The sequence below is a fragment of the Eleutherodactylus coqui genome, chromosome 8 (genome assembly GCF_035609145.1).
Source record: "Eleutherodactylus coqui strain aEleCoq1 chromosome 8, aEleCoq1.hap1, whole genome shotgun sequence".
Taxonomy (NCBI): Eukaryota; Metazoa; Chordata; class Amphibia; order Anura; family Eleutherodactylidae; genus Eleutherodactylus; species Eleutherodactylus coqui.
Genome location: NC_089844.1, coordinates 148,384,242 through 148,411,481, shown reverse-complemented (window position 1 = coordinate 148,411,481; position 27,240 = coordinate 148,384,242). Strand labels below are relative to the sequence as shown.

The 27,240-nt window shown below is 46.0% G+C and overlaps 1 protein-coding gene across 2 annotated transcripts in view; it reads left to right on the top strand.

Annotated features, from left to right (window-relative positions):
• LLGL1 (LLGL scribble cell polarity complex component 1) overlaps nucleotides 1–26,901 on the top strand; it is a 44,575-nt gene extending 17,674 nt beyond the window's left edge. Inside the window, exons 3-23 of one of the 2 annotated variants that reach the window (XM_066576668.1) lie at nucleotides 6,760–6,841; nucleotides 8,582–8,697; nucleotides 10,379–10,537; nucleotides 11,008–11,170; nucleotides 12,273–12,408; nucleotides 12,683–12,737; nucleotides 13,016–13,170; nucleotides 14,260–14,477; nucleotides 14,601–14,668; nucleotides 15,344–15,497; nucleotides 17,598–17,702; nucleotides 19,618–19,910; nucleotides 20,369–20,522; nucleotides 20,637–20,790; nucleotides 22,813–23,096; nucleotides 23,580–23,844; nucleotides 24,216–24,330; nucleotides 24,428–24,516; nucleotides 24,620–24,743; nucleotides 25,328–25,404; nucleotides 25,774–26,901. In XM_066576668.1, coding sequence (XP_066432765.1) covers nucleotides 6,760–6,841; nucleotides 8,582–8,697; nucleotides 10,379–10,537; nucleotides 11,008–11,170; nucleotides 12,273–12,408; nucleotides 12,683–12,737; nucleotides 13,016–13,170; nucleotides 14,260–14,477; nucleotides 14,601–14,668; nucleotides 15,344–15,497; nucleotides 17,598–17,702; nucleotides 19,618–19,910; nucleotides 20,369–20,522; nucleotides 20,637–20,790; nucleotides 22,813–23,096; nucleotides 23,580–23,844; nucleotides 24,216–24,330; nucleotides 24,428–24,516; nucleotides 24,620–24,743; nucleotides 25,328–25,403 — 2,965 coding nt within the window. In that variant the 3' untranslated portion in view covers nucleotide 25,404; nucleotides 25,774–26,901. Of the gene's footprint in view, nucleotides 1–6,759; nucleotides 6,842–8,581; nucleotides 8,713–10,378; nucleotides 10,538–11,007; nucleotides 11,171–12,272; nucleotides 12,409–12,682; nucleotides 12,738–13,015; nucleotides 13,171–14,259; nucleotides 14,478–14,600; nucleotides 14,669–15,343; nucleotides 15,498–17,597; nucleotides 17,703–19,617; nucleotides 19,911–20,368; nucleotides 20,523–20,636; nucleotides 20,791–22,812; nucleotides 23,097–23,579; nucleotides 23,845–24,215; nucleotides 24,331–24,427; nucleotides 24,517–24,619; nucleotides 24,744–25,327; nucleotides 25,405–25,773 lie in introns of both variants that reach the window. The other variant, XM_066576667.1, reaches the window with a different exon arrangement.
• Nucleotides 26,902–27,240: the final 339 nt, after the last annotated feature.

Sequence of the window (27,240 nt, the reverse complement as noted above, 5' to 3'; positions counted from 1 at the left end):
CTGACGGCCGGGGTAGGGGTCTATCAGCCGTCACTGGCTCCTATGTTCTGCATATCGGGTCTAGGAAACTTGGGGTACACTCTGTGTTGGGGGCTTCTTGGTGGCTGGGAGGCTCTTGTCACTGAGATTTCCCAGAAATGATGACCACTTTATTACCTTGATTCTAAGGCCTCATGTCCACGGGGAAAATCAGATCCGCTGCAGATTCTCCATGGAGAATCTGCAGCGGGTCCCTCCTGCCCCGCGGACATGAGCGCTGAAAATAAGAATAAATTAGAATAAACTCACCTCCCATCCGCTCCGTTTCTTCTCTGCGTCGCGGCTGGATCTTTTTTCTTCGGCCGGCGGATGAATTCGTCACGCCGGCGGCACGTCGCCGGCACGTCGTCGACGTGCTGCGCGCATGTGCCGGGCACATCCGCCGAGCCGAAGCAAGGGAGATGCGGCCGTGAGGAAGAGAAGACCTTCCCGGCCCGCTGCGGGTTAGTAAATGCTTTTAAATTCCTATTTTAGGTCTCCCGCGGATCCGGACGGCTTCCATAGGCTTCAATAGAAGCCCGCGGGAGCCGTCCCCGCGGGAGACCCGCATGAAAATGGAGCATGGTCCAGATTTTTTCATGCTCCATTTTTTTTAAAATCACTTTTATTGACGATCCGCGGGTATTTATCTACCCGCGGGTGGTCAATGCATCCCTATGGGATGCGGATCCGCACGCAGGAGAAGAGTTAAAATCCGCTGCGGATTTTAATTCTTATTTTCCCCATGGACATGAGCCCTAAGGCTTCATGTCCACTAGAAAAATACAATCCACGCAGACTTCTGCAAGATTCCGTGTGGATTTGCTTTAAATAGTGTTTTTTTTTTTGTGCAGATATCCGCACCTATTGGCCGCCTGCAGACGGGGGGGGTCGGATCCGGCGCGCCTGCAGGGAGCAGCGCGTACTCACCCGCGCCTGGCGGCCCCGGCTCTTTCATGTGCCGACGCAGCCTGGAGCCGGCGGCCGGGTGAGTGACATTTCTGTGCGAGGCTCTGCGAGCCCCGCACAGAAATAGGACGTGCCGCGGTTTGTTTACCGCACGACATTTCGCGCAGCCAAACCGCAGCTGTCTGCATAGGAGTGCGTATTGTAATGCACTCCTATGCAGGCTTTCAGTGGCGGAAATCCCGCCGCGGGATTTCTGCCCGTGTGCAGGCGGCCATTGATAGCAATATGGCTGATCTGCACGGAATCCACACTAAAATGGAGCATGCTGCATTTTTTTTCTGCGCGTGAAAAACGCAAATCGATTTAAATGCCATTTGCAGGTGCAAAATTCAATTTAATTGACTGCAGATGGCCAATGATATTCCTATGGGCAAGAATTCACCCGCGGAAACCGCAATTCAATTTTGCTAGTGGACATGAGGCCCAAGGTCTGAGCTTAAAATGTAAGATTTCCCCTCTAGCTGTCTCCAGCTGTTGCAAACATGCATCTTCCAGTATACGGTGATGGCTGAAAACCATCAACAGGCTGGCTGCTGATGGCATACAGTATTGTACTATAGCTCTTGCCTGTGTAACTAGTAGGGGGGGGGGTTGTGTTAGGAACACGCAAGCTTCTGGTTTTGTGGTTTTAGGGCAACACAACTGCTGTTTCACCTATAGATGACAAGGTCGCAGGCAGTGAGGCCCCCCGTCTGTAGGGGTCACGATGCAGGGATTGTCAACCGCAGGCCTTCATTATACACTCATTAGTGGAGGGATTAGAATGGGAATAATCAATCAGGTAACAGCAACTTGCTGATGGTTTCCATTTAACTTCTACTGTTGATAAAAGGTATTGCCCCCACCAATCCTGTGCGGTCACGTGATGTATTACACAGGTGTATCCCAGTACAGAAACCATCACATGCCCCCCAGGTGTAGAGCGGACAACGGGGTCTGGTGGTGGGATGTTACCAACCTATCAATACAGGGCAGCTCAGCGCTTCTGGAACTTCCAGAGTCCCCTGTTGTTCATGTTATTCGGAGGGGGGAGCCGTGCGGTGCAGCCGCCATGCTCAGGAAGACCCCGTAAACTGACCGAACATGGACAACGAAGCCTTGTATGAACTGTGAAGGCATCAGGCACACATTGTCTGCCCTCGCTCAGGGGGTCTCACAGGCCATTGGGACATCCATCAGCACCAGAGCCATCCGTAGGGAACGGCGTGTGAAGGGTTACCACGGACGAGTGGCGGCACACAACATCACAGCAGTGAATGCACAGCGGCGCCTGTGATGGTGCTTGGAGCGTCGGACTGTAAATGAGTGGAAGCGAGTGTTGTGGAAGGATGGGTGCAGAGACATTCCGGACAACGTGGCATTACCTGCCCTGTGACAATACTTGGGTGCAGCTCTGTGTCTCCACCAACATGACCGAGCGCCATGACATACAGCACGCTGTGTTGAGGAGCAGGACGTCTGCAAACTTCATTGCCCCCTCTCCCCCCAAAGTCCGGATCTCAATCCCATCGAGCATCTATGGGGCTAACTAGAATGCTGTATCCATGCACCTCCAACAAGCCCATCCCCCCCCAATCACTATCTGAGGCTCTTCTCGCTCCACACATCTATGGGAATATAGGGGCAGGTGACCGAGGAGGGTTACTGCAGGCATCGGGGCCCAACACCGGGCTGAAAATGTGAGTAAGGCAGACTTTCGTCCATTTTGTGTCCAATGTAGTGTATGCTCTACAGGCCTGCTCCTGGGGCAGCTCCCTATCATGTTATAGATGAAATCCCCTTAAAAAGTGTCTTAGTGCTGGGAACGTAAAATATGAAGTTCCAGGCGCCCATGTGGAAGACATCTATTACTATTCATTCTGTGCCGTTCCAGGACACTTGCTGAGTAAGCAGGACCGCGCCTGTCATCTGCTCTGAACTTTAAAGTTCCTGTTGCCATGGTAACAAGCATCGGAGGAATCTAATACAGAACCCATCACTGCTCTACCCAGAGGTATATGGGGATTAATAATCCTCTATGCTGATTACAGGCCCAAGGCTGCACTACCCGGGATCTGACAACCTGCCCAGTAGGACTACTCCTACATGCCTTATAAACCCGTAAGATGTTTCCAAACCCCAGAGGGACCACATCTGTCAGCACTGTCCATTCACTATTAGTGCTAGGGCGGATTTGTGGCCAATATTGTTACTTCAGTATATTGCGGTGCAGAGCAGTATTATAGTAGTTATATTCTTGTACATAGGGGGCAGTATTATAGTAGTTATATTTTTGTACATAGGGGGCAGTATTATAGTAGTTATACTCTTGTACATAGGGTGCAGTATTATAGTAGTTATATTCTTGTACATAGGGTGCAGTATTATAGTAGTTATATTCTTGTACATAGGGGGCAGTATTATAGTAGTTATATTCCTGTACATAGGGGCAGTATTATAGTAGTTATATTCCTGTACATAGGAGGCTGTATTATAGTAGTTATATTCCTGTACATAGGAGGCTGTATTATAGTAGTTATATTCTTGTACATAGGGGGCAGTATTATAGTAGTTATATTCTTGTACATAGGAGGCAGTATTATAGTAGTTATATTCTTGTACATAGGGGGCAGTATTATAGTAGTTATATTCTTGTACATAGGGGACAGTATTATAGTAGTTATATTCTTGTATATAGGAGCAGTATTATAGTAGTTATATTCTTGTATATAGGAGCAGTATTATAGTAGTTATATTCTTGTATATAGGGGGCAGTATTATAGTAGTTATATTCTTGTATATAGGAGCAGTATTATAGTAGTTATATTCTTGTATATAGGGGGCAGTATTATAGTAGTTATATTCTTGTACATAGGGAGCAGTATTATAGTAGTTATATTCTTGTACATAGGGAGCAGTATTATAGGAGTTATATTCTTGTACATAGGGGGCGATATTATAGTACTTATATTCTTGTACATAGGGGGCAGTATTGTAGTAGTTATATTCTTGTACATAGGGGGCAGTATTGTAGTAGTTATATTCTTGTACATAGGGGGCAGTATTATAGTAGTTATATTCTTGTACATAGGGGGGCAGTATTATAGTAGTTATATTCTTGTACATAGGGGGGCAGTATTGTAGTAGTTATATTCTTGTACATAGGGGGCAGTATTATAGTAGTTATATTCTTGTACATAGGGGGGCAGTATTATAGTAGTTATATTCTTGTACATAGGGGGGCAGTATTATAGTAGTTATATTCTTGTATATAGGAGCAGTATTATAGTAGTTATATTCTTGTATATAGGAGCAGTATTATAGTAGTTATATTCTTGTATATAGGGGGCAGTATTATAGTAGTTATATTCTTGTACATAGGGGGCAGTATTGTAGTAGTTATATTCTTGTACATAGGGAGCAGTATTATTGTAGTTATATTCTTGTACATAGGGAGCAGTATTATAGTAGTTATATTCTTGTATATAGGGGGCAGTATTATAGTAGTTATATTCTTGTATATAGGGGGCAGTATTATAGTAGTTATATTCTTGTACATAGGGGGCAGTATTATAGTAGTTATATTCTTGTACATAGGGGGCAGTATTGTAGTAGTTATATTCTTGTACATAGGGAGCAGTATTATTGTAGTTATATTCTTGTACATAGGGGGCAGTATTATAGTAGTTATATTCTTGTATATAGGGGGCAGTATTATAGTAGTTATATTCTTGTACATAGGGGGCAGTATTATAGTAGTTATATTCTTGTATATAGGAGCAGTATTATAGTAGTTATATTCTTGTACATAGGGAGCAGTATTATAGGAGTTATATTCTTGTACATAGGGGGCGATATTATAGGAGTTATATTCTTGTACATAGGGGGCAGTATTGTAGTAGTTATATTCTTGTACATAGGGGGCAGTATTGTAGTAGTTATATTCTTGTACATAGGGAGCAGTATTATTATAGTTATATTCTTGTACATAGGAGCAGTATTATAGTAGTTATATTCTTGTACATAGGGGGCAGTATTATAGTAGTTATATTCTTGTACATAGGGGGCAGTATTATTGTAGTTATATTCTTGTACATAGGAGCAGTATTATAGTAGTTATATTCTTGTACATAGGGGGCAGTATTATAGTAGTTATATTCTTGTACATAGGGGGCAGTATTATAGTAGTTATATTCTTGTACATAGGGAGCAGTATTATAGTAGTTATATTCTTGTACATAGGGAGCAGTATTATTGTAGTTATATTCTTGTACATAGGAGCAGTATTATAGCAGTTATATTCTTGTACATAGGGGGCAGTATTATAGTAGTTATATTCTTGTACATAGGGAGCAGTATTATTGTAGTTATATTCCTGTACATAGGAGCAGTATTATAGTAGTTATATTCTTGTACATAGGTAGCGGTATTATAGTAGTTATATTCTTGTACATAGGGGGCAGTATTATAGTAGTTATATTCTTGTACATAGGGGGCGATATTATAGTAGTTATATTCTTGTACATAGGGGGCGGTATTATAGTAGTTATATTCTTGTATATGGGCGGCGGTATTATAGTAGTTATATTCTTGTATATGGGGGGCGGTATTATAGTAGTTATAGTCTTGTATATGGGGGGCGGTATTCTAGTAGTTATAGTTTTGTATATGGGGGGCGGTATTATAGTCTTGTATATGGGGGGCGGTGTTATAGTGGCATTAGTGCTCATGTGGCTGAATGCTACTTCCCTAACACACACACACCCCGATCATTTTGTGGTAGCACTAGTAAATCTGCTTCCAGGATGAGGTGAATATTCTGTCCCTTGGCATGATGGGGGTGATGGTCGTAGAAGTAGGCTTTGCTAGTTCATTCCGTTGTGGTGCTGGCGGGCGGCTGTCAGTCCTGGCACTATGAATGGGGTTCGTCCGCATGTAGTACATGTACATACGCTGTGTTCTCACCACCATCCCTGTCGCTTGAATATGAAGTTAAATCAGCGGGGTGGATGCTGGAATTCTGCATATTTCTGGTCGGGAACTGTTATATGAAGTAGCCGGATCCCCTGCTGCAGACCTGAGCTCTCTACAGCCTGGACTTTGAGTTGAAGCCCCCTAGTCATAATAACTAATGCAGCCTGAGGATGGCGCTCTTGGGCCCATTTTAAAGGGCTGGTAACTATATGAATTCCGCTACAGAAATGTGCAAAAAGCGTTGCAGTCGTCCTGGTGTGTGTGTTACGTGAAACCCCCTGCCTGTATTTGGCACGAGCCCCGCTGAGCCCGGCCGGGGTTGGATCTCTACTGCAAGCAGAGTAATGCGGAACCGCTTCTATGGAAAAGATCTGTCTGGCCCTCGTGCATCTTCCTAGTCTGACAACCGTATTCCCAAGTGGCTCAGAGTGCATCGTCTCCACTGATCACATCCAGATTTTTTTAAATGTAATCCCCCCCGTTTAGTTTTCTTGCAGTCCAGACAATCAGGAGCCGCACGTGTTTTGGTGTTGGGGAAATGGCTGCGTGTTTGCACAATAAATGTGATTATATAACTCTATGTAGGACGTGTGATCTGTTTGTGTAGTATACAAATACACATGTGCGCCTGCGGAACTACATGTGAGCAGAATGCAGCTAAACTATATTAACTTGTCGTCCGATTCTGGATTATCGGATGTCGTGGAGTGTGTATCACCTGGGATACTCAGTGGCTGCTGTGCAGATATCTCCCCCTGCTATACATGTACTCTAGCGCTGACCGTAGATGGGTTCGTCTCCTTGACCCTCCACCTCCAGATATGGGGCGCCCGGTGTGGAGTTTACCGGCCTGCACAAGGAAACGGCCACCGTGACCCAGATGCACTTCTTACCTGGACAGGTAGGTAGATGTATGCTTTGTGCTTTCTTTAGGGGCCTTTCAAGCAAGGCAGAATAGGCTGCGCCAATTGTGCCCCACAATCATCAGGCTACCTGTGGCTTTTTATGCAGTTTAAGCCATTCCACATAAAATTATGATATTTGACATGGAATTCCACAGTTGCGGATTTGGCTGCACCCTTCGGCATAATTCTGTCCCTTATTGTACAACGTTTTCTGGAGCTGGACATGTAAAGGTGTTCTTACACCGAACGATGATGGTTCGGATTCCTGCGATCCAGCGACCATCTCAACTATTATGGTTCAGGGTAAATGCAAGCAGCGACTAAACGTCGTCTGTAAGTGGGCGGTCGTTCACTGACCAGCGCTCCGCTTACATGGGCGGCCAGGAGTCGTCAGCGATGCTCGTTCCTTAGTAAAAGCACAAGAACGATTATTGCTGGGGCGACCTGTCGGGCTTCTGTTGCCCATCAGATCGTCTCATGTTTTAAAGCAGAGAAGTTGGGTAGCAACCAAAATGAGTCACGCTCCTAGGGCGTCTTGCATTATCTAATGCTGGCACGTGACGAGCGCCGATCATCTAAATTGGTGTTTGTTTACTTGGCTTCATGCACAAGCTGATTCAGCCTCTGTGGGGGGTGATTGATCATTCATACAACTGTTTATGTCCCACTTTTAGACGACCGCTAAGGTCGTTGTCACTTGTGCAGAGCGTTTTGACAGGTTGAGTTCCCGCTGGATTCTCGCTCGGCGCCTCATTTTCTATGTGAAGCAGGGAGCGCTCGCACGCCACGAGAATCCAGTGACTTTTGTGTGTTTTTTTTATTTTTTTATTTTTTTTTTTGTTTTTTTTGTTTATGCTGACAAAGTCCGTGCTAACGGGAAGTGAACAAATAGTAAATGTAGCATTTACATGGGACTGTTACCTCTCAATTTCTTTATGAAACAAACTTTGAGTGATCATTCTGTGTAAATGGCCCATAAGGCTGCAATAAGTGTGGTGTCCCTCTGCACAATGCATACATGGGCTGGTTGCTGGCTGTTTATCAAGTGTGGTTTGAGAGTATAGCATGTCAATTTGGGCTTGTTACTGCCGTCTTTGGCCAAATTCCCACGGATGGACTATCATTGCGGAATTTGCAGCCAAACGCCTGCTGTGAATTCCGCAGCTATGTCCGTCCGTAGACATGCAATTGTTAATGATTCGCTCCGGCCCCTGAGCAGAGATCGACTGTGCATGCTGGCTGAGATACTCGGGGTGGTTCCGGGCAGGTGAGTTTGGGGTCTCTGGGGGGTGCCAGGTCTGATTCTGCTGCGAGATTTCAGTCGGCATTTGACCCGGCCGTGTGCATGCGGCCTTAGGCTTGCATTCTGTCGTGTGTCCTGCGGTCCAAAAGTGCACAAAACCCAAAGTGTGAATAGCGCCATATATTGTATACACCAACCGCACAATCCTGTCTGCCCTGATCTGCTGCTGGGAAGAATTAATGCGAGCAGCTGGCGGAAATGTATCCATACAGGCCGATCAGTCAGTCGTCAGGCCATGTAAATGGGCATTTACACTCCCATAGGGGTTGTCGCCAGCTTTCCCAAGCCCATGGATTGTACTTCTGTCCAGCTATGTTGTAAGGCCAGGCAGCATTGCCATTATAACTGTTTGTATACTACCAACTAGGGGTTATCTGCAGTTTTTCCCATTCCCGGCTCCATTGGTAATAACTGTTCTCGCTCTCTCCTCCAGGGCCGGCTTCTTACCTTGCTGGACGATAACACCATCTACTTGTGGGAGCTGCACCAGAAAGATGGCTGCTCCTACCTGGAAGAGACCCGCAGCTTCCTCCTCCCGGGCCGACCAGGGTTCGACTGCCCTAAGTACTCACACCCCCCTTTCTCTCACGCTTGTCTGTTGGGTAGAATGGTCTACGCCTGCTGGGATATAATGGGCGTTGTAGTCTAATGGGTGCAGAGGGGCACATTGCAGACCACAGATGTATAGGGTTGGCCCTTCAGTCTGACAGTATGGAACAAATGTCAAATCTTGTCTATATAACTTTATTTTTCCCCTTTGAGTGGCCGAGCCTCCTTACTGGTAGGATGGGATTATTGCCAACACTTAATGCATTTAAAACAAAATACTGAGTACATCGTAAAGGTTCAGCTAATCTGATTTTGCTTGTTAGAATGCTGATGACAGGATTTTGAATGCAGCTTTGGATGCAACTGGAGTAGAAGACAATGAAGTTTAAATCCGGTGTTGGAGAAATTACGTTTGTTAGGATGAGTTGTCTATTTTCGGAGTACAAATGGTCATCCTGTCACTCCTAATAACGGAGGGCCCTAAGAGCCCCTCTGTCCACTGAGCATGCCCCAATAGGGCTACATAAAGTCCAAATTATTAGTCCTTCAGCCCCCATTAAGACTGGACCAATCAGAGTCCTTGGAGAGGTGGATCTGACCCCCTAAAGTCTTTTTCAGTTGTGTGTCGGCATACAAGCGTGAGGAGGGGGTGATGTTCACGGTGGTGGAAGCCTTGTGGTGTCCCGGTGCCGGGCTCTTATCTCTGAATGTCTTTTTATAGCTTTCACTTCTATTAAGGGGTTGCCCCCTGTCATCAGGATACGGTTCTCTCCATTGAGACCCCCTTACTTATTTCGACGACAGGTGTCCTTTTTCCCTATCCTCTTCACTGCCACCTTCTCCAAAGGTCCTCTTGGAATTGGAATCTCATTGGAGCATCACCCATTGTAACCAATCAGATCCCAGCTTTCATTTCTCATAGGTACATTAAATAAATGAAAAGAGGGACCTGATTGGTTGCTTTAGGCTTCTGTTTCACTTTGCACTACCTGTGACGTGCCTCTTTGTGGACCCCACTTGTGTAGTGCTAAGAAACAAATTGTCACTAATAAAGTTGTATGTTTATATAAAAGAGGGTAATAAGAGTGAAATTGTGCTTTAATGGGGTGGTTCAGGATTAGGAAAAATATATAAATATTTAGCGTTCTCCCAGAAACTGTGCCACAGCGGTCCACAGGTTGTGTCTGGTACTGCAGCCCTGCCGCAGTTCAGTGAGGTAATTGGTGCTTTTACATGAACGATTATTTTGTATGCCCACGATCAGCGTGTCAATGCCCGCACCAACTGAATGATGAACGGGAAGTTGTCCATTTAGTTTCTGCATGCAGAAAACTGAACACCGTATCGGTCTGTGAACAGGCAGCATCCCTTATACACCACTACCTGTTCACTGTGAATGGAGGCGGCCTGAACGATCCCCGGGCGCTCCACCTCCATTCACTGAGCGATGATACTTCCTGTGTAAAAGCACAAACTCTTATCGCTGGACATCTGTTGCCTGACTGATCGCCCCTTGTAAAAGCACCCCAAGCTGCAATACCAGACACGACCTGTGGACAGATGTGGTGCTCTTGCTGGAAGAAAGCTGCAATGTTTTCCTAATCGCGGACAAACCTCCGGGCCGTGTCTGTATGGTACATGGATCGTCATGTAGCTCCTGACTGTCGGTATCTGTGTTCAGCTCCCCTCCCAGTGTTACCCGTGTGACGGTGATCCTGGTGGCCTCGGCCTGTGATGTGGTTGCACTTGGGACAGAAGGAGGAGGAGTCTATTTCGTCCAAATTCCAAGCTTGAAACTCCTGGAAGATCAGACCCTGCTGCAAGATGAGATACTCCAGAGGTGAGGGCAGTCCTGGCCGTGAGAGGTGGGCATTGGATGCTGGGTTTTGTAGTCCCCTTGCATATCCATCTTCAATGCTATAGTGTTTTTCTGTATCTGATGCTGTAGCCTTCAGTAAGCCTTTGCTCTTAGTCACTATTTTTCTTATAACTGGTTCCTCTTTATATCCATCCTGATATAGATTGCAGTACTTTAGCGCAGCTGTACAGAGACCAAACTATTGGGGTCCCAAAGTAGTTACTAGTTAACATGGGCAGGATAATAGAGGAGCTCGATCACAATCTTACAACGGGTTTACAATCTGCTTCAGAGACCCCAATATATGGCTCTCCTGGCATGCTGGGAGTTGTAGTCTTGCAATAACTGCAGGTCGAAGAGCACGGCTCTAGACTACGGAACCCCCACACATGGGTGCTGGCGCTGTGATGCCATGGGTGCTAGCCCTCTGACTACTCTGGCTTCCTTTCTAGCCTTCCAGATGAGTACAGATGCGGGAAGACATTGGGACCAGTTGAGTCTCTGCAGCAGCATCCACAGCAGCCGAGCAAGATGCTCATAGGATACAGCCGCGGACTGGTGACCCTCTGGGACCGCGAATCCAGGAAAGGGGAGCATCACTTCTTGGGGAACCAGGTAACGGGAATGGTGGTAATCCTTAGTTATAGAGAACCGTCTAATACCTGAAGTAAGACTCTGGACATCCATACTGCGGGGCCTGACACTTGTCACACTCCGCCCTCTCAGACCGTCTTCACCTTTCTATGAAAAACCGTGTCCGCTGCACGTCCTGAGTACATGTGTACTACTAGATCCATATTAAATCTGTCCGTGTGTGATCTGTTCTCAAAAGCACAAAGACTTTAGTGGGTCGTTTTGGTCATTGAATACGGACCAAAATAGGACCTGCTACATAGTTTACGTAGGACATCTGTGTGCAAAAAAAAAAATGTAAGTACACTAACTTAATAGGTCCATGTGCTTTCCAAGATCTGTCGCTAAAATAAATGGGGACTCCATGCGGCCATAAAATATGCCTGCATGAATGTGCCCTGGGGCTCCTCTTACAGAGCAAGGATCTGCCCAGTGTCAGAAGTGCTGATTGCCACATGTTAATGATCGCCAATCGTTATGTGCTGTCAGAGTATCGCTGGTATGGTAGGTAACAAGTGATCCTTAAAGGGGTTGTACTACAAGTTATTCCCTCTCCACAGGATAAGGGATGGCTTGCTGATGGGTATGGGTCTCACCACTGCAGTGACGTCCCTGTGAATGGCGTTGTGGCGGAGCCTGTGCAGTCAGCGCTCCATTCATTTCAGTGGGGCTGATGGAAATGGCCAAGCAGATGCTGCTCGGGTATCTCTGCAGTCCCATTGAAAGTGAATTGAGCGCTAGAATGCGTGCGTGACCAGCAGATCATTCAGGAAGGAGGAGGGAAATGGACTCCTTCTCGAACTCCTCAGGGGTCTTGGCCACACGGATCAGCAAGTTATTCCCTATGCTGTGTAATTGTGGTACAACACTCTTAATACAATCCTTCATCTCCATACAGCTGCTTGAACCCACAACCAGCTGACAAAGGAGCGCATGCCTGTTCTCGGGCTGGTCAGTGGCCCTTTACAGTCCGATAAGTCAAGCAAATGTTTGTGCATGATGATCGGACCATTTAAAAGGCCTTAACAGAGTATCGGATCGGCCTGCAGGGTTCCTTTTAATCAATGGCTATCTCTCCCCCCAGCAATTGGAGAGTCTGTACTGCGAGAGCAACGGTTCATCCTTCATCACCTCGCACAGTGACGGAGGTTACATGGTGTGGGCCGAGAGCAGCAATTCCTCCACAACGTCCCAACCCGTCACCTCTACAATACCGTACGGTGGGTTCCCCTCCTAAATCGCATGAATCGGGCATAGATTACGGGGAGGAAGGAACGTTCTGGGTGGCTGTTAACTTCTGCTGACAACTACTAAAAGTCATCTGCTATGGAGGGACTGCTGAGTGCAGTAATGGTCCGAGCTGGAGCGCACGCCCAACGTGAGAACTGCCACGTGCAAAAAGAAATGGCAGCTAAAAGCCTTTCAAATCATTTACGCAATTATATAATTTTTATATATATATATTATAAATATTTTTTTTTTTTCTCCCCTCAGGTCCATTTCCCTGCAAGGCCATCAATAAGATTCAGTGGCAGTCCAGCAGCTGTGGGTATGTATCTTTAAGACGTTGTTTGTTCCTATATTCCACTTGTTTTGCTGATGCACTGAGATCTGCGGGTCCTTATCGCCCTACTGTTGTACACAATGTTTAATTTTTAGTATGTGCCTTTTTTTTTTTTTCCTTCTCCTCCCCATGAGACATTGGGGTTCCTCATCCTCCTCCTGCAGTTGTTTTGCATCTTTGTTATCCCAATCATACAATTGACTTCCTGTGATATTCTTGCACTTCTTAACATTTCCTTCCTTCCTTCCTCATCTCGGCTGCAGGAATCACTTCATCATATTCAGCGGGGGCATGCCTCGTGCCAGCTATGGAGACCGGCACTGCGTTACCATAATGCAAGGGAAGAACCTGGTGACCTTGGACTTCACCTCTCGAGTTATCGACTTCTTCACAGTCTGTCCGGTCAAGAGTGAGGATGGTACGAAAAACTTCTGCGTCAGAACTTCGTGATTTCTTTGGTTTATGCATTGTGTAGGGCTTATTAGGATAGGTCTTATTTTCGGGGAAACACAGTAGGTCATGCGTGACTGGGTAGTGTTAATCTGCTAACCGTTTCCATGAGTGACCCAGCAGAATTTTGTAAGCAGCTCTGGATGGAGAAAATCTTTCTCAGAGATCGATACAAAAGGTAATTTTTAAATCAAGCCACTCTGGTCCTGGAGAAACAAAGATGGCCGAATCACTTCTCTGGCTACCTTTGACTCACGGGTCAATTGTAAAGGGGTTGTGCCAGAATCACAAGTTGCCCACCTATGTACTGGATGGTGGGTAACTTGCTGATCTGGTGGGTGCTCACCACTGATACCTCCACTGATCTCGACTCTAGGTCCCATGTGTGCCTCTGTCACTGTGGGGTCGCTGCTTCCCCTACAGTGATGTCCGAATGAATAGAGCACTAGCTCACGTGCAGTTGGCCATTCCATTGGCATGTCCATTCATTTCGGTGAGGCTGGCGGAAATACCGGAGCGCTTGCAGATCTATTCTCAGCAGTCGTATTTGAATGCAGTGCTGGTCATGCAAGAGCTCCATTAATTTTCAGTCTACTCACTGTGGGAGGCGCAATGAACCCACACTGAGGATGCCTTGGGGAAATGAGAATTTCCCCCCCCCACACACACATTAAGATTGGTTGGTCACTGACACCCCTACCAATCAATAAGCAGTTTTTCCCTATCCTGTGGATTTCCACACTGTTCATTTCAGTGGAGCCACTGGAGATGGCATACTGCTTAAACCCCGTCTCCCGAAGTACCATTGAAATAAATGGAGTGGCTGCATGTATGTGCGATGGTTGCTCCAGTCATTGCTCGACACTTAAGACCCTCGCCAATCGGCAAGCTATTCCCTATCCATATTTGCTTTTATGGGACGACCCCTTGTTAATGCTGAAATCTTACAGGATTGCACTCCAATATCCAATTGTTCACCGATCACATTGGACAAGCATGAGGTGGCATATAAGGACTTGGTCACTCTTTGATTACTAGTTCTCCAATTTGCCTCCAGGATATGACAACCCTACAGCCCTGGTGGTCCTGGTAGAAGAAGAGCTGGTTGTAATTGACCTTCAGACCCCTGGCTGGCCAACCATTCCATCCCCCTATCTTGCCCCGCTTCACTCTTCGGCCATCACATGCGCCTATCACATTTCCAACGTCACTCTGAAGCTTTGGGAGCGGATAATTCTTGCCGGTGAGCAGCAGAACCTGCACTTCTCATCTGTGGTGAGTGCCATGACTTCTGGGTGCAAACCCTATAAGGGGGATATATGGGTCGTTCTGCCCAGGGCTTTTGGTGGGTGACGTCCAATTGCCTCTCAAATCCTTAAACTTTCTGCTTTGTTACAGAGCTGGCCCATCGATGGTGGGAAGAGTTTGTCTGAGGAGCCTTCCCAAAGGGGTCTTCTGCTGACGGGGTAAGGTCCAGATCAACTTGTTCTTGGAGATCAGAAATTTATGGGAAGGGTTCTGATTGAGATTATATGGCTATAATTTGGTTTTCTGGCAGAGGATCTTTCTAGACGACCTCATTTAGCTGATAACGAGGATTCATAGACAACAAGATGCAATCTTTTTAAAGGGGTATAAACTCTAAAAACTGACCCGTTGCACCTCCCCCGCATGTAGCAGCTGTCTGACTTCTCTTAGGACGTCTTGCTGTGTACTGCGGCGTCTGGAATCCTGGGTTAGGGCCTATAATGCGGCGTCCTGGACGGGAGGCCTTCCTGTGTTATCTGGACTGCCGGGAAGGAACGCTGACTTGTGTGTGGGCTCGGGGCCTCTCCTTTTATTATGTAGCAGCTGAGCCAGAAACTAGACAGAATATTGGAAAGTAAAGACCCTGAGACTGGAGCAAAACCCCAGGAGCTGGGAGTGTAGGGTCAGGGTCAGCCCAAGCCCAGATGTGCGGGAGAGAAGGTGTGGTGAGCCATGGAGCGCTGCTTACCCCCTCTATAAACTTCATCTAGCCTTGCAGGCTCTTTACATATGACTCCTTATTTTCCATCCTTGGAAACCATCTCTTTGAGGATACAATGCATCGCCCCCTCCCATCTCTGCCTTCTGCCTCATTACTTTCCCTTGTCTTGTAGTCATGAAGATGGCACCGTACGCTTCTGGGACGCCTCTGGTGTTGCTCTGCGGCCGATCTATAAGCTCTCCACAGCCGGGATCTTCCAGACGGACTGTGACCACAACGAGAGCCTGAACCAGAGCGGAGACGAGGACTGGCCACCATTCCGCAAGGTGTGCAGACGCTGCTTAAAGGGGCCTCCACCCAGAGCCTAAGTAGCCATAGAAGTTACAGCAGTTGCCCCAGCTTCTTTGTTGGGTTTTATTTGCTTTTTCAGGGTATTTTTGTGAACCGTAGTGCAAATGTGATAACAGAAGTGCATCCGTATTGGTTGTCGCCTTTTGGAAACTGGTGAACTGTGATTTCATCTCCACGTTCAATCCATAATACAACCACTTCAGTAAGGCCCTTCTTACACGGGCTGGCCCTCTGCAGTTATAAACTAACTCCGATTCATACAGTAGTACGTTGGTCAGGATTAGTACGCGCTTTACATGACGAGGATTTGCAGTATGGAAACTCTTTGATCCCCATACAAGGTGCATTCCTCATCAGTGAAGCTCGCCGTCTGCAAAGGGGATTCTGCTACCAACAAACGACCATCTTTATGTTCTCGTAAAAGATCAAATCAGCCGCTTTAACAAGGAAATGAGTTGATTATGGCGAACGCTGGTGCCACATTAGCTTGTGGAAGCAGACCTTTACTGAGAAGCTCGTTCAAAGGTGATGGTGAGGGTTGTCACCAATACTGGCTGTCTCAAAGCACAAAAAAAGACTTTCTGCAAATTTTGGACATGTCTAATGTTTTGATCAGTGGGGGTTCTGCTGAGACCCCTGATCTCTGAAGAGGGGCTGAAGCGCTAGCCTAAGCATAGTGCTCCTTCTTGGCTATCTACTGTCGGCTCTTCTCGGCAGCTGAAGACAGATGCATAAGTGAGTGGATAGACCCTTATGCATCTTCAGCTACCCAGAGGAGCCCGACAGTAAGGGGAAACTATCCTGAAGGGGTACAGCGCTCTGAGTGCAGCTCTAATCTGCTGTTGATGAGCTATCAGTAGTATTGGATTGGAAAACCCCTTTTTAACCATCTTTTGACAGGTCTTGGCTTCTGTTTAACAGCTGCTGGATTTGTTGTGCAACATATGACAATTGCAGACGAAGGCTCTGAGTGGCGCGGGCAGCGTGGATGTGTTCCTGCTCACAGCGCCCTCTACTGGCCTGGATTCCAGGCTGATGGCTGCTACCTAAACTGACACTGTCCCAAACCGCCACACTGAGAACAAGATTGGGTCAGGTTTTCAGCCCTCAAATGCAAATGATGCATGACTCCATTCACTTACAGCAAGGAGAGATCTTGCGAATGGTCAGGATTTAAGGCACAAAGTAGATTAAAGTTGCAGATGGGGGGGGGGGGGGGGGGTCCTACAACAATCCAGGTTTACTTGCATAAATTGAGACTGTCCTACACAAAACAAGGTGCCGGATTTACGTGTTGCGTTCACGGCTGCTGGCATCTTCCGTCCTTTGATACAAGATCTGGATTCTGTTTAATCTTGGCGCCGCTGTGTGATTCTTTGGCCTGTGCAGAGTCCCAGCATCTGGTTCGCAGCGCTCCCCATATGCTGCACGCTGATCCCTGCCATGTGTTCTCCTTACGTCTGCTTTCTGGCGTCCTCGCTCCTTCTCCTTGGACCTGTTGAGATCTTGGAGGAGCCTTCAGGAATGTTGTGGATTTATTGCTTGTTAGGCTCTCCTGTGGCATGTATGAAGCAAACCCAAAGTCTAGAAGCGTCCACCTGTATGGTGACCTCACAGCGGGGGCGCTATAAGCCAATCCAAGGGGAGTGGATGAGTCTCGGCTCCGCCGTAGTCCATTGCACTCTTGGCACCCGTCTTCTAGGGCAAAGCTCCAGTTTTGAGTAACATTTCCCAGTTGAGAAGCACAAACCTGAAGTTGCTGTAAATGCTTCTCTTGTACTGATCGTCGCCCAAGAAGAGGGATTGCAGAAGGTCGATGCTTTTTCTAGTTTTGTAAGGTGGTGTTAAAGGGATCATCCTGTTTTCACATGTTTAACACTTTATAGGATGGTTCGCTGGCCTTGGCTTCTTGCCTCCAATCGTGTGAGGCTCAGCGCTTCATGTGTCTGAGTCCTGTGAGCCATCAGCTTTAGCGATGGCACCCTCTACAGGCAGGAAACGGGATAACAGCAAAGCACACAGAGTATAAATGTATTTATAGGCATACTGTCATCCAATTATATTCTGTCTTACAGGTCGGCTGCTTTGACCCTTACAGTGATGACCCCCGGTTGGGCATACAGAAGATCGCTCTCTGCAAGTACAGCAGCAAGCTGGTGGTAGCGGGCACCGCTGGGCAGGTAATGGCCATCACATCTGACGTTCAGTTGGGAGGGGTCCTATTTCTCCTCCAGCAGACTTACAAGCCATATAATGCTCCTCCTGGGGACTGAGGTATGCAAATAGGAGATGGTACAACAGGCCTTTCATTGTGACTAAGGGCCCTTTTACACCGAACAGTTATCATTCACATTCTCACTGGCTCGCATGAATTGATCATTCAGTCTAAATGCCTGCATGGCTGTTCATTCGAATCGTGCAGGCATAAAAATAAATAAAACTATGACCTGGCCTTGTAAACAGGCAGTCATGTATGAACTGCCTGTTTACTGTGAATGGAGGTGGGCAAGAGGACTTGTTCCCCTCCATTCATTGGGCGATGATTGCTCCTGTGTGAAAGCATTGGAGTGACTGTTGCTGGGATGGCTGTCGGGACTTCTGTGCCTGACTGTCCGTGTAGGGGTGCATTTGCACATCGCAGACTTGATGTGGAGTTTGGTGCAAATTTCACTCTTCCTATTAAATTGAAAGGCTAAAATCCGCTGCATATCTGCACAGAAATCTGACAATCTGCAGCAAATCGTCAACGTATGAAGGCACCTTATAAGGCCTAAGGATATAACCGTAGTCATGCTGCAAGGCTTGTTAAAGGGACGTCTGTCGGTTGTATTTGGCAGATGAAGCTAATCCCAATATAGGATGTGACAATTAGATGCAAGAATTTTTTATTTTTTTTTCCTTTTGTCCTCTGGTTGCGGATTTGGTCCTGCTTCCTGTACATGAGTATCAAATTGTCCAATGGGCGGTGCTACTGCCAGACATCTGGGCTTGATTTCCCTTCTATACCTGTTGTCATGCCACCTCACCCTAATGATTGATGGCTCAGGCTAGAAGAACCATGCATCTGTGCTGCATTCCCAGTTTCGGCGCATGCATGCGACATCATTGAGGCTGTGGATGGCAATGCACATGCGCCAAAGCCAGATATGCAGCGCAGATACACGGCATCTCGAGCCTGAGCAGTATGTCCCCATCATACTTTTAAGCACCCTTCCTTCACCCAAATGATTGGCAAAGAGCCCAAATGGCTTTGGCAGTAGAACCACCCGTCAGATGGGCACAGTCTCATATTACATAATTGAAAGAATGGAAAAGGGAAGAGTGCGGTTGGGGCGCACTAACATCTGCGCACTGGTTTTCCATTTTTGCTTTTTTTTGTTTTTTCCATCTCTGCTAACATTATAGTCCATCGATGACTGAACAGAATGTCTGCATAACTAATCTGTTATACATGGGTAAGCGCAGGTTGGAAAGGTTAAAGGATGCAAAACAGATCCATTTATTTTACAGATCCATTAAAGAAAATGGAAACGAGAGTTTCCATGTTTTCATTTCCATTTTACTATCTGTTCCATTTCCCAAAAACAAAAAAAACTATTCAAAATGGAGCTCGAAACTCGGATGTAAATAAGCCCTTATTTTATTTTTAATTTGGATTCCTATGCTAAATGTGACTTTTAAAAGAGTCAGTCAGCTACATCGACCTCTGTGGGAATCAACCTTCCAATAGGGGGCGCTCCAGAGCCATGTTGATCTCCACTTGCATATGTAATATCCAATGACTGCTCCTCGGCACGGACAGAGGTACATTGTGACCATCACCTAATCCGTGACTGAAGAGAGATTCCTCTAAGTGTAGATCTGGTCCTGGCTGTAATCCAGAACTTGTTCCAGGATACCCAGTCAGTTCAGTAGGGCATCAGGTCAAGCACTATTCTAATGGCACAATGTGGGCGCACGGATGAGTTACAGATCACTTTGGATGTCTGGCAGCGATGGGAGCAAAACTGTTCTCTCTCCAAGAGGAACTAGCAGAATATTTTACCTCCGTGACGCGTCGGCATTCAGTAGTGACTACTCCTTCATCTCTTCTAGGTTCTTGTCATGGATCTGAATGATGATAAATCTGATCACCTGGTCAGTGTGGCAACCGTTGACCTCCTACAAGATCGAGAGGGCTTCACGTGGAAGGGTCACGATAGGTTGACTCCTAGAAATGGCTCCTTGTTTTTCCCATCTGGGTTCCAGACCACCATGTTGGTACAGTGTATGCCGCCCGCCGCCGTCACCGCTGTCTCCTTGCACTCCGAGTGGAATCTGGTGGCGTTTGGCACCAGCCATGGTTTTGGACTCTTTGACTATCACCGGAGGAGTCCAGTCCTCGCAAGGTAAGTCTTATCACACAGTTGATATAGCGTCTCCTGCTTGTCCCTCCATTCTTTTACTTCCAGCACTGCAGCCCAAAGTTATACAGATGCGAAGTTCTCCGCTCCTACCGTTGTCTGTTTCCTTAGGCGCCTGGCCTGCTTAATGCATTAGTATTCTCTCTTTTTGTACGCTGCTCCCCTCATTAATAATGCACCTTGCTGTCTGTGCCAGTGTTGGTCCTGGGAGTGCAGAGACGTCTTGTATTTTGATACATTAAGTGATTTGTGGTAGAAGCTCTTTAAACCTGAGATTGGTTTGTTAGCGGCCGTGGCGCTGCGGTATACTAGATCCTGCCAGGGTTGTTTGTTTTGACTGCACAGGTCCCAGGAGGGCAGTGCGAGGTACCTGCACGAAGTCCGCTGCCTGGGTGTAAACAGCCGGCGGAGCTGCTGATCTAATGGCTGCTTTATCCATACAGGTGCACGTTACACCCCAATGACTCCCTGGCCATGGAGGGGCCCCTGTCTCGGGTTAAGTCTCTGAAGAAGTCTCTCCGGCAGTCATTCCGAAGGATAAGGAAGAGCAGAGTGTCTGGGAAGAAGAGGCTGAACACTGCAAGCCCCAACAGCAGGGTAGGGCCGCATATACGCTATATAATATTGTCATGGTTCTTGACAGCCATTTTACTGGCTGTACAATTTCAAGGTTCTTGCTGCAATTTACTACTTTTTTTTTCTTTTTCTCAGCTTCAAGAAGCGAATGCACACTTAGCTGATCAACCGGGTCCGCATGACCTAGATGTAGCGCCAGTGCAGAGGAGGATTGAGCCGCGATCTGCAGATGATTCCCTTTCTGGTGTGGTGCGCTGCTTGTATTTTGCTGACACTTTTTTGCGGGATGGTAAGAATGTCGCTCTTGTATGGAATAGTTTATCCCATATTGCCTTCAGTTACAGAGATGCCCCATATGTACAAGTATAGAACGACTATAATACTGCCCCCTCCTATGTACAAGTATAGAGCGACTATAATACTGCCTCCTATGTACAAGAATATAACTACTATAATACTGCTCCTATGTACAAGAATATAACTACTATAATACTGCTCCCTATGTACAAGAATATAACTACTATAATACTGCCCCCTATGTACAAGAATATAACTACTATAATACTGCCCCCTGTGTACAAGAGTATAACTACTATAATACTGCTCCTATATACAAGAATATAACTACTATAATACTGCTCCCTATGTACAAGAATATAACTACTATAATACTGCCCCTATGTACAAGAATATAACTACTATAATACTGCCCCCTGTGTACAAGAATATAACTACTATAATACTGCTCCCTATGTACAAGAATATAACTACTATAATACTGCCCCCTGTGTACAAGAATATAACTACTATAATACTACTATGTACAAGAATATAAGTACTATAATACTGCCCCCTGTGTACAAGAATATAACTACTATAATACTGCCCCCTGTGTACAAGAATATAACTACTATAATACTGCCCCTATGTACAAGAATATAACTACTATAATACTGCCCCCTGTGTACAAGAATATAACTACTATAATACTACTATGTACAAGAATATAAGTACTATAATACTGCCCCCTGTGTACAAGAATATAACTACTATAATACTGCCCCCTGTGTACAAGAATATAACTACTATAATACTGCCCCTATGTACAAGAATATAACATCTATAATACTGCCCCCTACGTACAAGAATATAACTACCATAATACTACTATGTACAAGAATATAAGTACTATAATACTGCCTCCTATGTACAAGAATATAACTACTATAATACTGCCTCCTATGTACAAGAATATAACTACTATAATACTGCCCCCTATGTACAAGAATATAACTACTATAATACTGCCTCCTCTGTACAAGAATATAACTACTATAATACTGCCCCCATGTACAAGACTATAACTACTATAATACTGCTCCCTATGTACAAGAATATAACTACTATAATACTGCTCCCTATGTACAAGAATATAACTACTATAATACTGCTCCCTATGTACAAGAATATAACTACTATAATACTGCCCCCTTGTACAAGAATATAACTACTATAATACTGTCCCCTATATACAAGAATATAACTACTATAATACTGCCTCCTATGTACAAAAATATACATACTATAATACTGCCCCCTATGTACAAGAATATAACTACTATAATACTGCTCCCTATGTACAAGAATATAACTACTATAATACTGCCCCCTATGTACAGGAATATAACTACTATAATACTGTCCCCCTATGTGCAAGAATATAACTACTATAATACTGCCCCCTATGTACAAGAATATAACTACTATAATACTGCTCCTATGTACAAGAATATAACTACTATAATACTGCCCCCTATGTACAAGAATATAACTACTATAATACTGCCCCTATGTACAAGAATATAACTACTATAATACTGCTCCCTATGTACAAGAATATAACTACTATAATACTGCCCCCTATGTACAAGATTATAACTACTATAATACTGCCCCCTATGTACAAGAATATAACTACTATAATACTGCCTCCTATGTACAAGAATATAACTACTATAATACTGCTCCTATGTACAAGAATATAACTACTATAATACTGTCTCCTATGTACAAGAATATAACTACTATAATACTGCTCCTATGTACAAGAATATAACTACTATAATACTGCCTCCTATGTACAAGAATATAACTACTATAATACTGCCCCCTATGTACAAGAATATAACTACTATAATACTGCCCCCTATGTACAAGAATATAACTACTATAATACTGCCTCCTATGTACAAGACTATAACTACTATAATACTGTCACAATATTCTGACCTTGATCTACATGTCGTCCTAGCTGTCCACCATGGCCCTACTCTGTGGGCGGGCACTAACTCTGGCTCGGTGTTTGCATACGCGCTGGAGGTTCCTTCGAGGGAGAAGTTCTCAGACCGCTCTACAGAAGCTATCCTGGGGAAGGAGATTCAGCTCATGCATCGAGCGCCAGTAGTTTCGATTGCTGTTCTGGATGGGCGAGGAAACCCTCTGCCAGAACCTTTTGAGGTGTCACGTGACTTGGCCAAAGCGCCTGATATGCAGGGAACACACTCTGTACTCATTGCTTCTGAAGAGCAGTTTAAGGTAAGCTCTATGTAAATGACCTATAACTAAAGGCCCACTTACATGGGACAGCTATCAGGCAAACTATGCCTGACACTCGTACCCACACATACCCGCTCTCATGCTGTTACACTGGAGTGAGTATCCCTGGCTCTGACAGAGCGGCCAGCAGGGGGCAGGGCTGCTGGAGATTGCCCTTCTTGCTCTAACCCACCCCTCTCTTTTCACTTAACGGCTGCTCTTTACACTGAAAGGCCACTGTGTTAAGTAAATGGAGAGGGGCGGGGGAGCGCGAGAAATCTCCTAGCTGCCCCACTGCGAGCCAACGATACTCGCTCCTGTTCAGCAGCACAGGAGCGAGTACATGCGGGGATGAGTCCCGGGCATCGTTTGCCTGACATTCGCCCCATGTAAATGGGGCTTAAGATGCAGAGCTTTACGCTGCAGCCTGGCGTTGAATATCCTTTGTGCATTTACTTATTTGTTCTTCCTCCTTCTCTCCAGGTCTTTACTTTACCCAAAGTCAGTGCCAAAACAAAATTCAAGTTAACAGCCCATGAAGGCTGCCGGGTACGTAAGGTGGCACTAGCCAGCTTCACCAGCCTGGCATCTGAAGATTACTCTGAGAACTGCTTAACCTGTCTGACGAACCTGGGAGACATCCACGTATTCAGTGTCCCTGGGCTGCGGCCTCAAGTACGCTACGACTGCATCCGCAAGGAGGACATTAGTGGGATTGCATCTTGCGTATTCACAAAATATGGCCAAGGTCAGACATTGATATGTGGCGCCACCGCCCCCCCCCCCCCCCCCCCCCTCCCTCGATTCTTGGAAAGCTGAGTGGTAACCAATATGGCTGCCGTTCAATATAGGGGCAGATGTGCTATTCAGAAGCTGAGCAAATGTGTTCAGCTTCCAAAGACTCTAACCCAAAGTGTCACCCAGCCTTCTCTGTGAATCTGTGAAGGGTGCATTTACACAGGTGACACATCTCCTCCCCCGTCTTATACTCACACCTCAGCTTTTGCAAGTGATATCTGTTTGCTATCGCACTCGTATCAAACCTTCCTGTGTAAATGCACTCTAATATCAGCTGACAGCAAAGTATTAAATTTTTTTTTTTTTTTTCCCCTCCATCAGGATTTTACCTGATCTCTCCCTCCGAATTTGAGCGCTTTTCTCTCAGTGCCAAGAATATCACAGAACCGTTGTGCTTGGTGGAGTTTGATAGACCCCACGACCCTGTGCATCTCAGGTGAGGCCTTTATGTCTAGATTAGAACATTTAAGGGGGTCTGTGATGAAGACGTTCTGCCCGTAGGGGCACTTATCAAGCTCCTCTTGTGCTTTCAGTAATAAAGAAACTTTGTCCCCCAAAAACAACCAAGCCAACGGCACGCACATTCCCCGCGAGTGTGACAGCATCCCGCTTGTATCTGAAGGTAAGTGCGTTCCCTGCCTGTCTTGGTTCATGCAGTGCTGCTGAAAGCATAATTGGACTGGGATATTGCGGGGGTGTAATTTTTGGCTCCTCTTTCTGTTTAGCAAATTCCTATGAGCACAGCAACACGTTATCGCCGTCTCCCTTGGACTCGCCCATAAACAGCACAGACACCACGCTGGACACAACCGGGGACATTACAGTGGAGGATGTGAGAGATATGCTGGGGTGAGTTCTGCAGGGACTATTGTGGTCTCTGGTGCTACAATGACGGGCGGCACTTACCTTGTCTCCTCCTTTCTACTGATAAGCAGTGAACCCTTGGGCGCAGACCCCTATAGATCATCCAGTAAAGGATGAATTCATCCCAGAATACCCCCTTTCCCCACAGGATGGAGGATGACTAGATGATCAGTCTAATCACTGGGGGGTCCCCATTGATTGCCAGAACGGAGGTCGGGGGTCTTGTGTGCCGAGTAAGTGTGTGCATGCTTGGCCACTGCTCCATTCATGTCAGTGTGAGTATTGGACATAGCTTCAACTCTGGAGTGGTGGCCAAGCATGCACACATTAGTCGGTTTCTCATGGGGACCCGGTACTGCTATTCTGGTAATCAGTCGAAGCGCCCCCCCCCCCCTCCCTCCCCAATCAGCTAGTTGTCCCATCTACCTAGAATACTACCTTTTTTTTATTGCCTTTTCTTCTACTGCAGGCAGCAATGATCCAGCAGCTTCTTCCTCCGTTCTGCAGTATACTGAGGTGAATACTACCTGGTATAGGGGTATATAATCTTGGCATGTTTCTCTTTTTAGGTCCAATGAAGAGTCAGAGAAAAACATGAAGAATTCAGCAGATGAGACACGGCCCCCGGAGATCCTCATCAAATGAGGTAGGTTGATGCTGGATGTTATGCTTTGTCATCATGGTGTGCACATGTGACTGGCTCCGTTATAGTTTTGGCTCCATCAAATGTGGATCCACAGCAGAACCCGTGCTGCTGGAAGCTCCTGAACAGGCCTGTATGGCGAGGTAAATGCTGCAGTAGTTCCATGATGGCTGTATATCTAAATTGCCCCTTTATTGCCTCCTGAAGGCAGAGAGATTTTAACGCTTTCGATAAGTTGCGGGATTGTTTATATACTAATTGCCCGGTATAGAAGTGTCACTGTGGCCAAGGATAAAATGTGCTTAAAGAATTGGGTCAATGTAGCATATATAACTTATTTGCTGTCCACTCCCACCCCTACATCTCTTCTAGGACCGGCCTGCCTGTAGCCCCCGTGCCTCTCTGACCCGGTTTACATCTGTCCTTTTCATGGCTTCTTCATAATTACTACGTTGGACTTGACAAGGCCTCGTCCTGATGATACCAGCTTCCCGGCCTCCTGCACTGGTGCGCCCCCTGTACCTGGCTCCATGACGTTGCCTTTTGTATTGGTGGATGATCACCGCCTTGTGCCTCATTCCATAAGTCTTCGCCAGACGGTTGCTATTTTCTGGAGCATTGTGGGAACACATAGGGGCCTCTCCAGACACTCTTGATTCTTAGACCATTAAGGACTATATGAATGCTTCATCGTTGTATCAGTATTGCAGCAGTGTCCTCATGGATGCCAGTCGCTGACCACTCAGTCGGGGGGGGAGGGGTGGGCGCTGGTCTTGTGACTTGCCTGCGGTTCTATTCTCTTATATCCTATATATTCCAGTCAGCATCTTGCACAGACAACATAATTGCATTGAATTGGTACAGCCCCTAACCCAGCAATAACCCGCTCGCTTTATAATAAGGCATGGAAAGGGAGCCGCTATGTCCCTGTCATCACCCAACCCCCGCTTCTTGGCGATCAAAAGGTGACGTTCTGGCTGCAACATTAATGTGAATGTGAACTGAGAACTCATTCCTAGCCAAGGACTATGAATTGTAAACAACTGTGAGTTATGGACCCCTGCAGCATTTCAGGGGTTAATCAACTTTTTTTTTTTCTTTCCTTTTGACCATCATGCAATTTGATCTATTTTTGTACGCCTTGCCTTCCATTTCTGAGGCTATTTTTTGGTACCGCTTTTCTGTGAATCTACTTAGGATTTGTAATAAGTTCGAGAGATGGGGCAAGCGCTGGAGGCGTGGCTTTATGCACCTGGAAGGAACTACTGGTCCCAGCATGGCACTGATGGCGGCAGCGTGGAGCCACGTGTTATCTTGCTGGAAGGAGGGGGTTATTCTGTTAACCGGATTGTCTTTGACAAGTTTCTTTTGAAGAATTATCCAATTTACATGGATTTTATTTTTCTGTTTAGGATGTTTCTTATTTCATTTTTTTTTGGTTTAGCGTTTTTCGTTTAGATATAAAACTTTTTATTAAAATAATAAAGAATATGGACGGTTTTGTAATGAAATTTTATAAAGCGGAGGTGAGGTTTGTAAATGTGGGGAGGAAAATGCTTAACTTCATGGTCCATGTATTTGTGCTATGTTGGGCTGTACACAAATCATAGGACCCCATGGAAAAACTTCAGACGGGTCCACAGCGGCCCCTAAAGCTTATCTCCTCTTACTACCTAATATTTTAGAGGGTGGAGACATGACTTTAATCCCTAGTGCACAAAGGAAAAGCAAGGCAGTTAGAACAGTATGAAAAAATGCTGTCTGCTGGCAGCCATCGCTTGGAGGTGCATTTGGCACTAGTTTTCTCCTCTGCAGGCTCAATCTCTAAATTTCAATTTT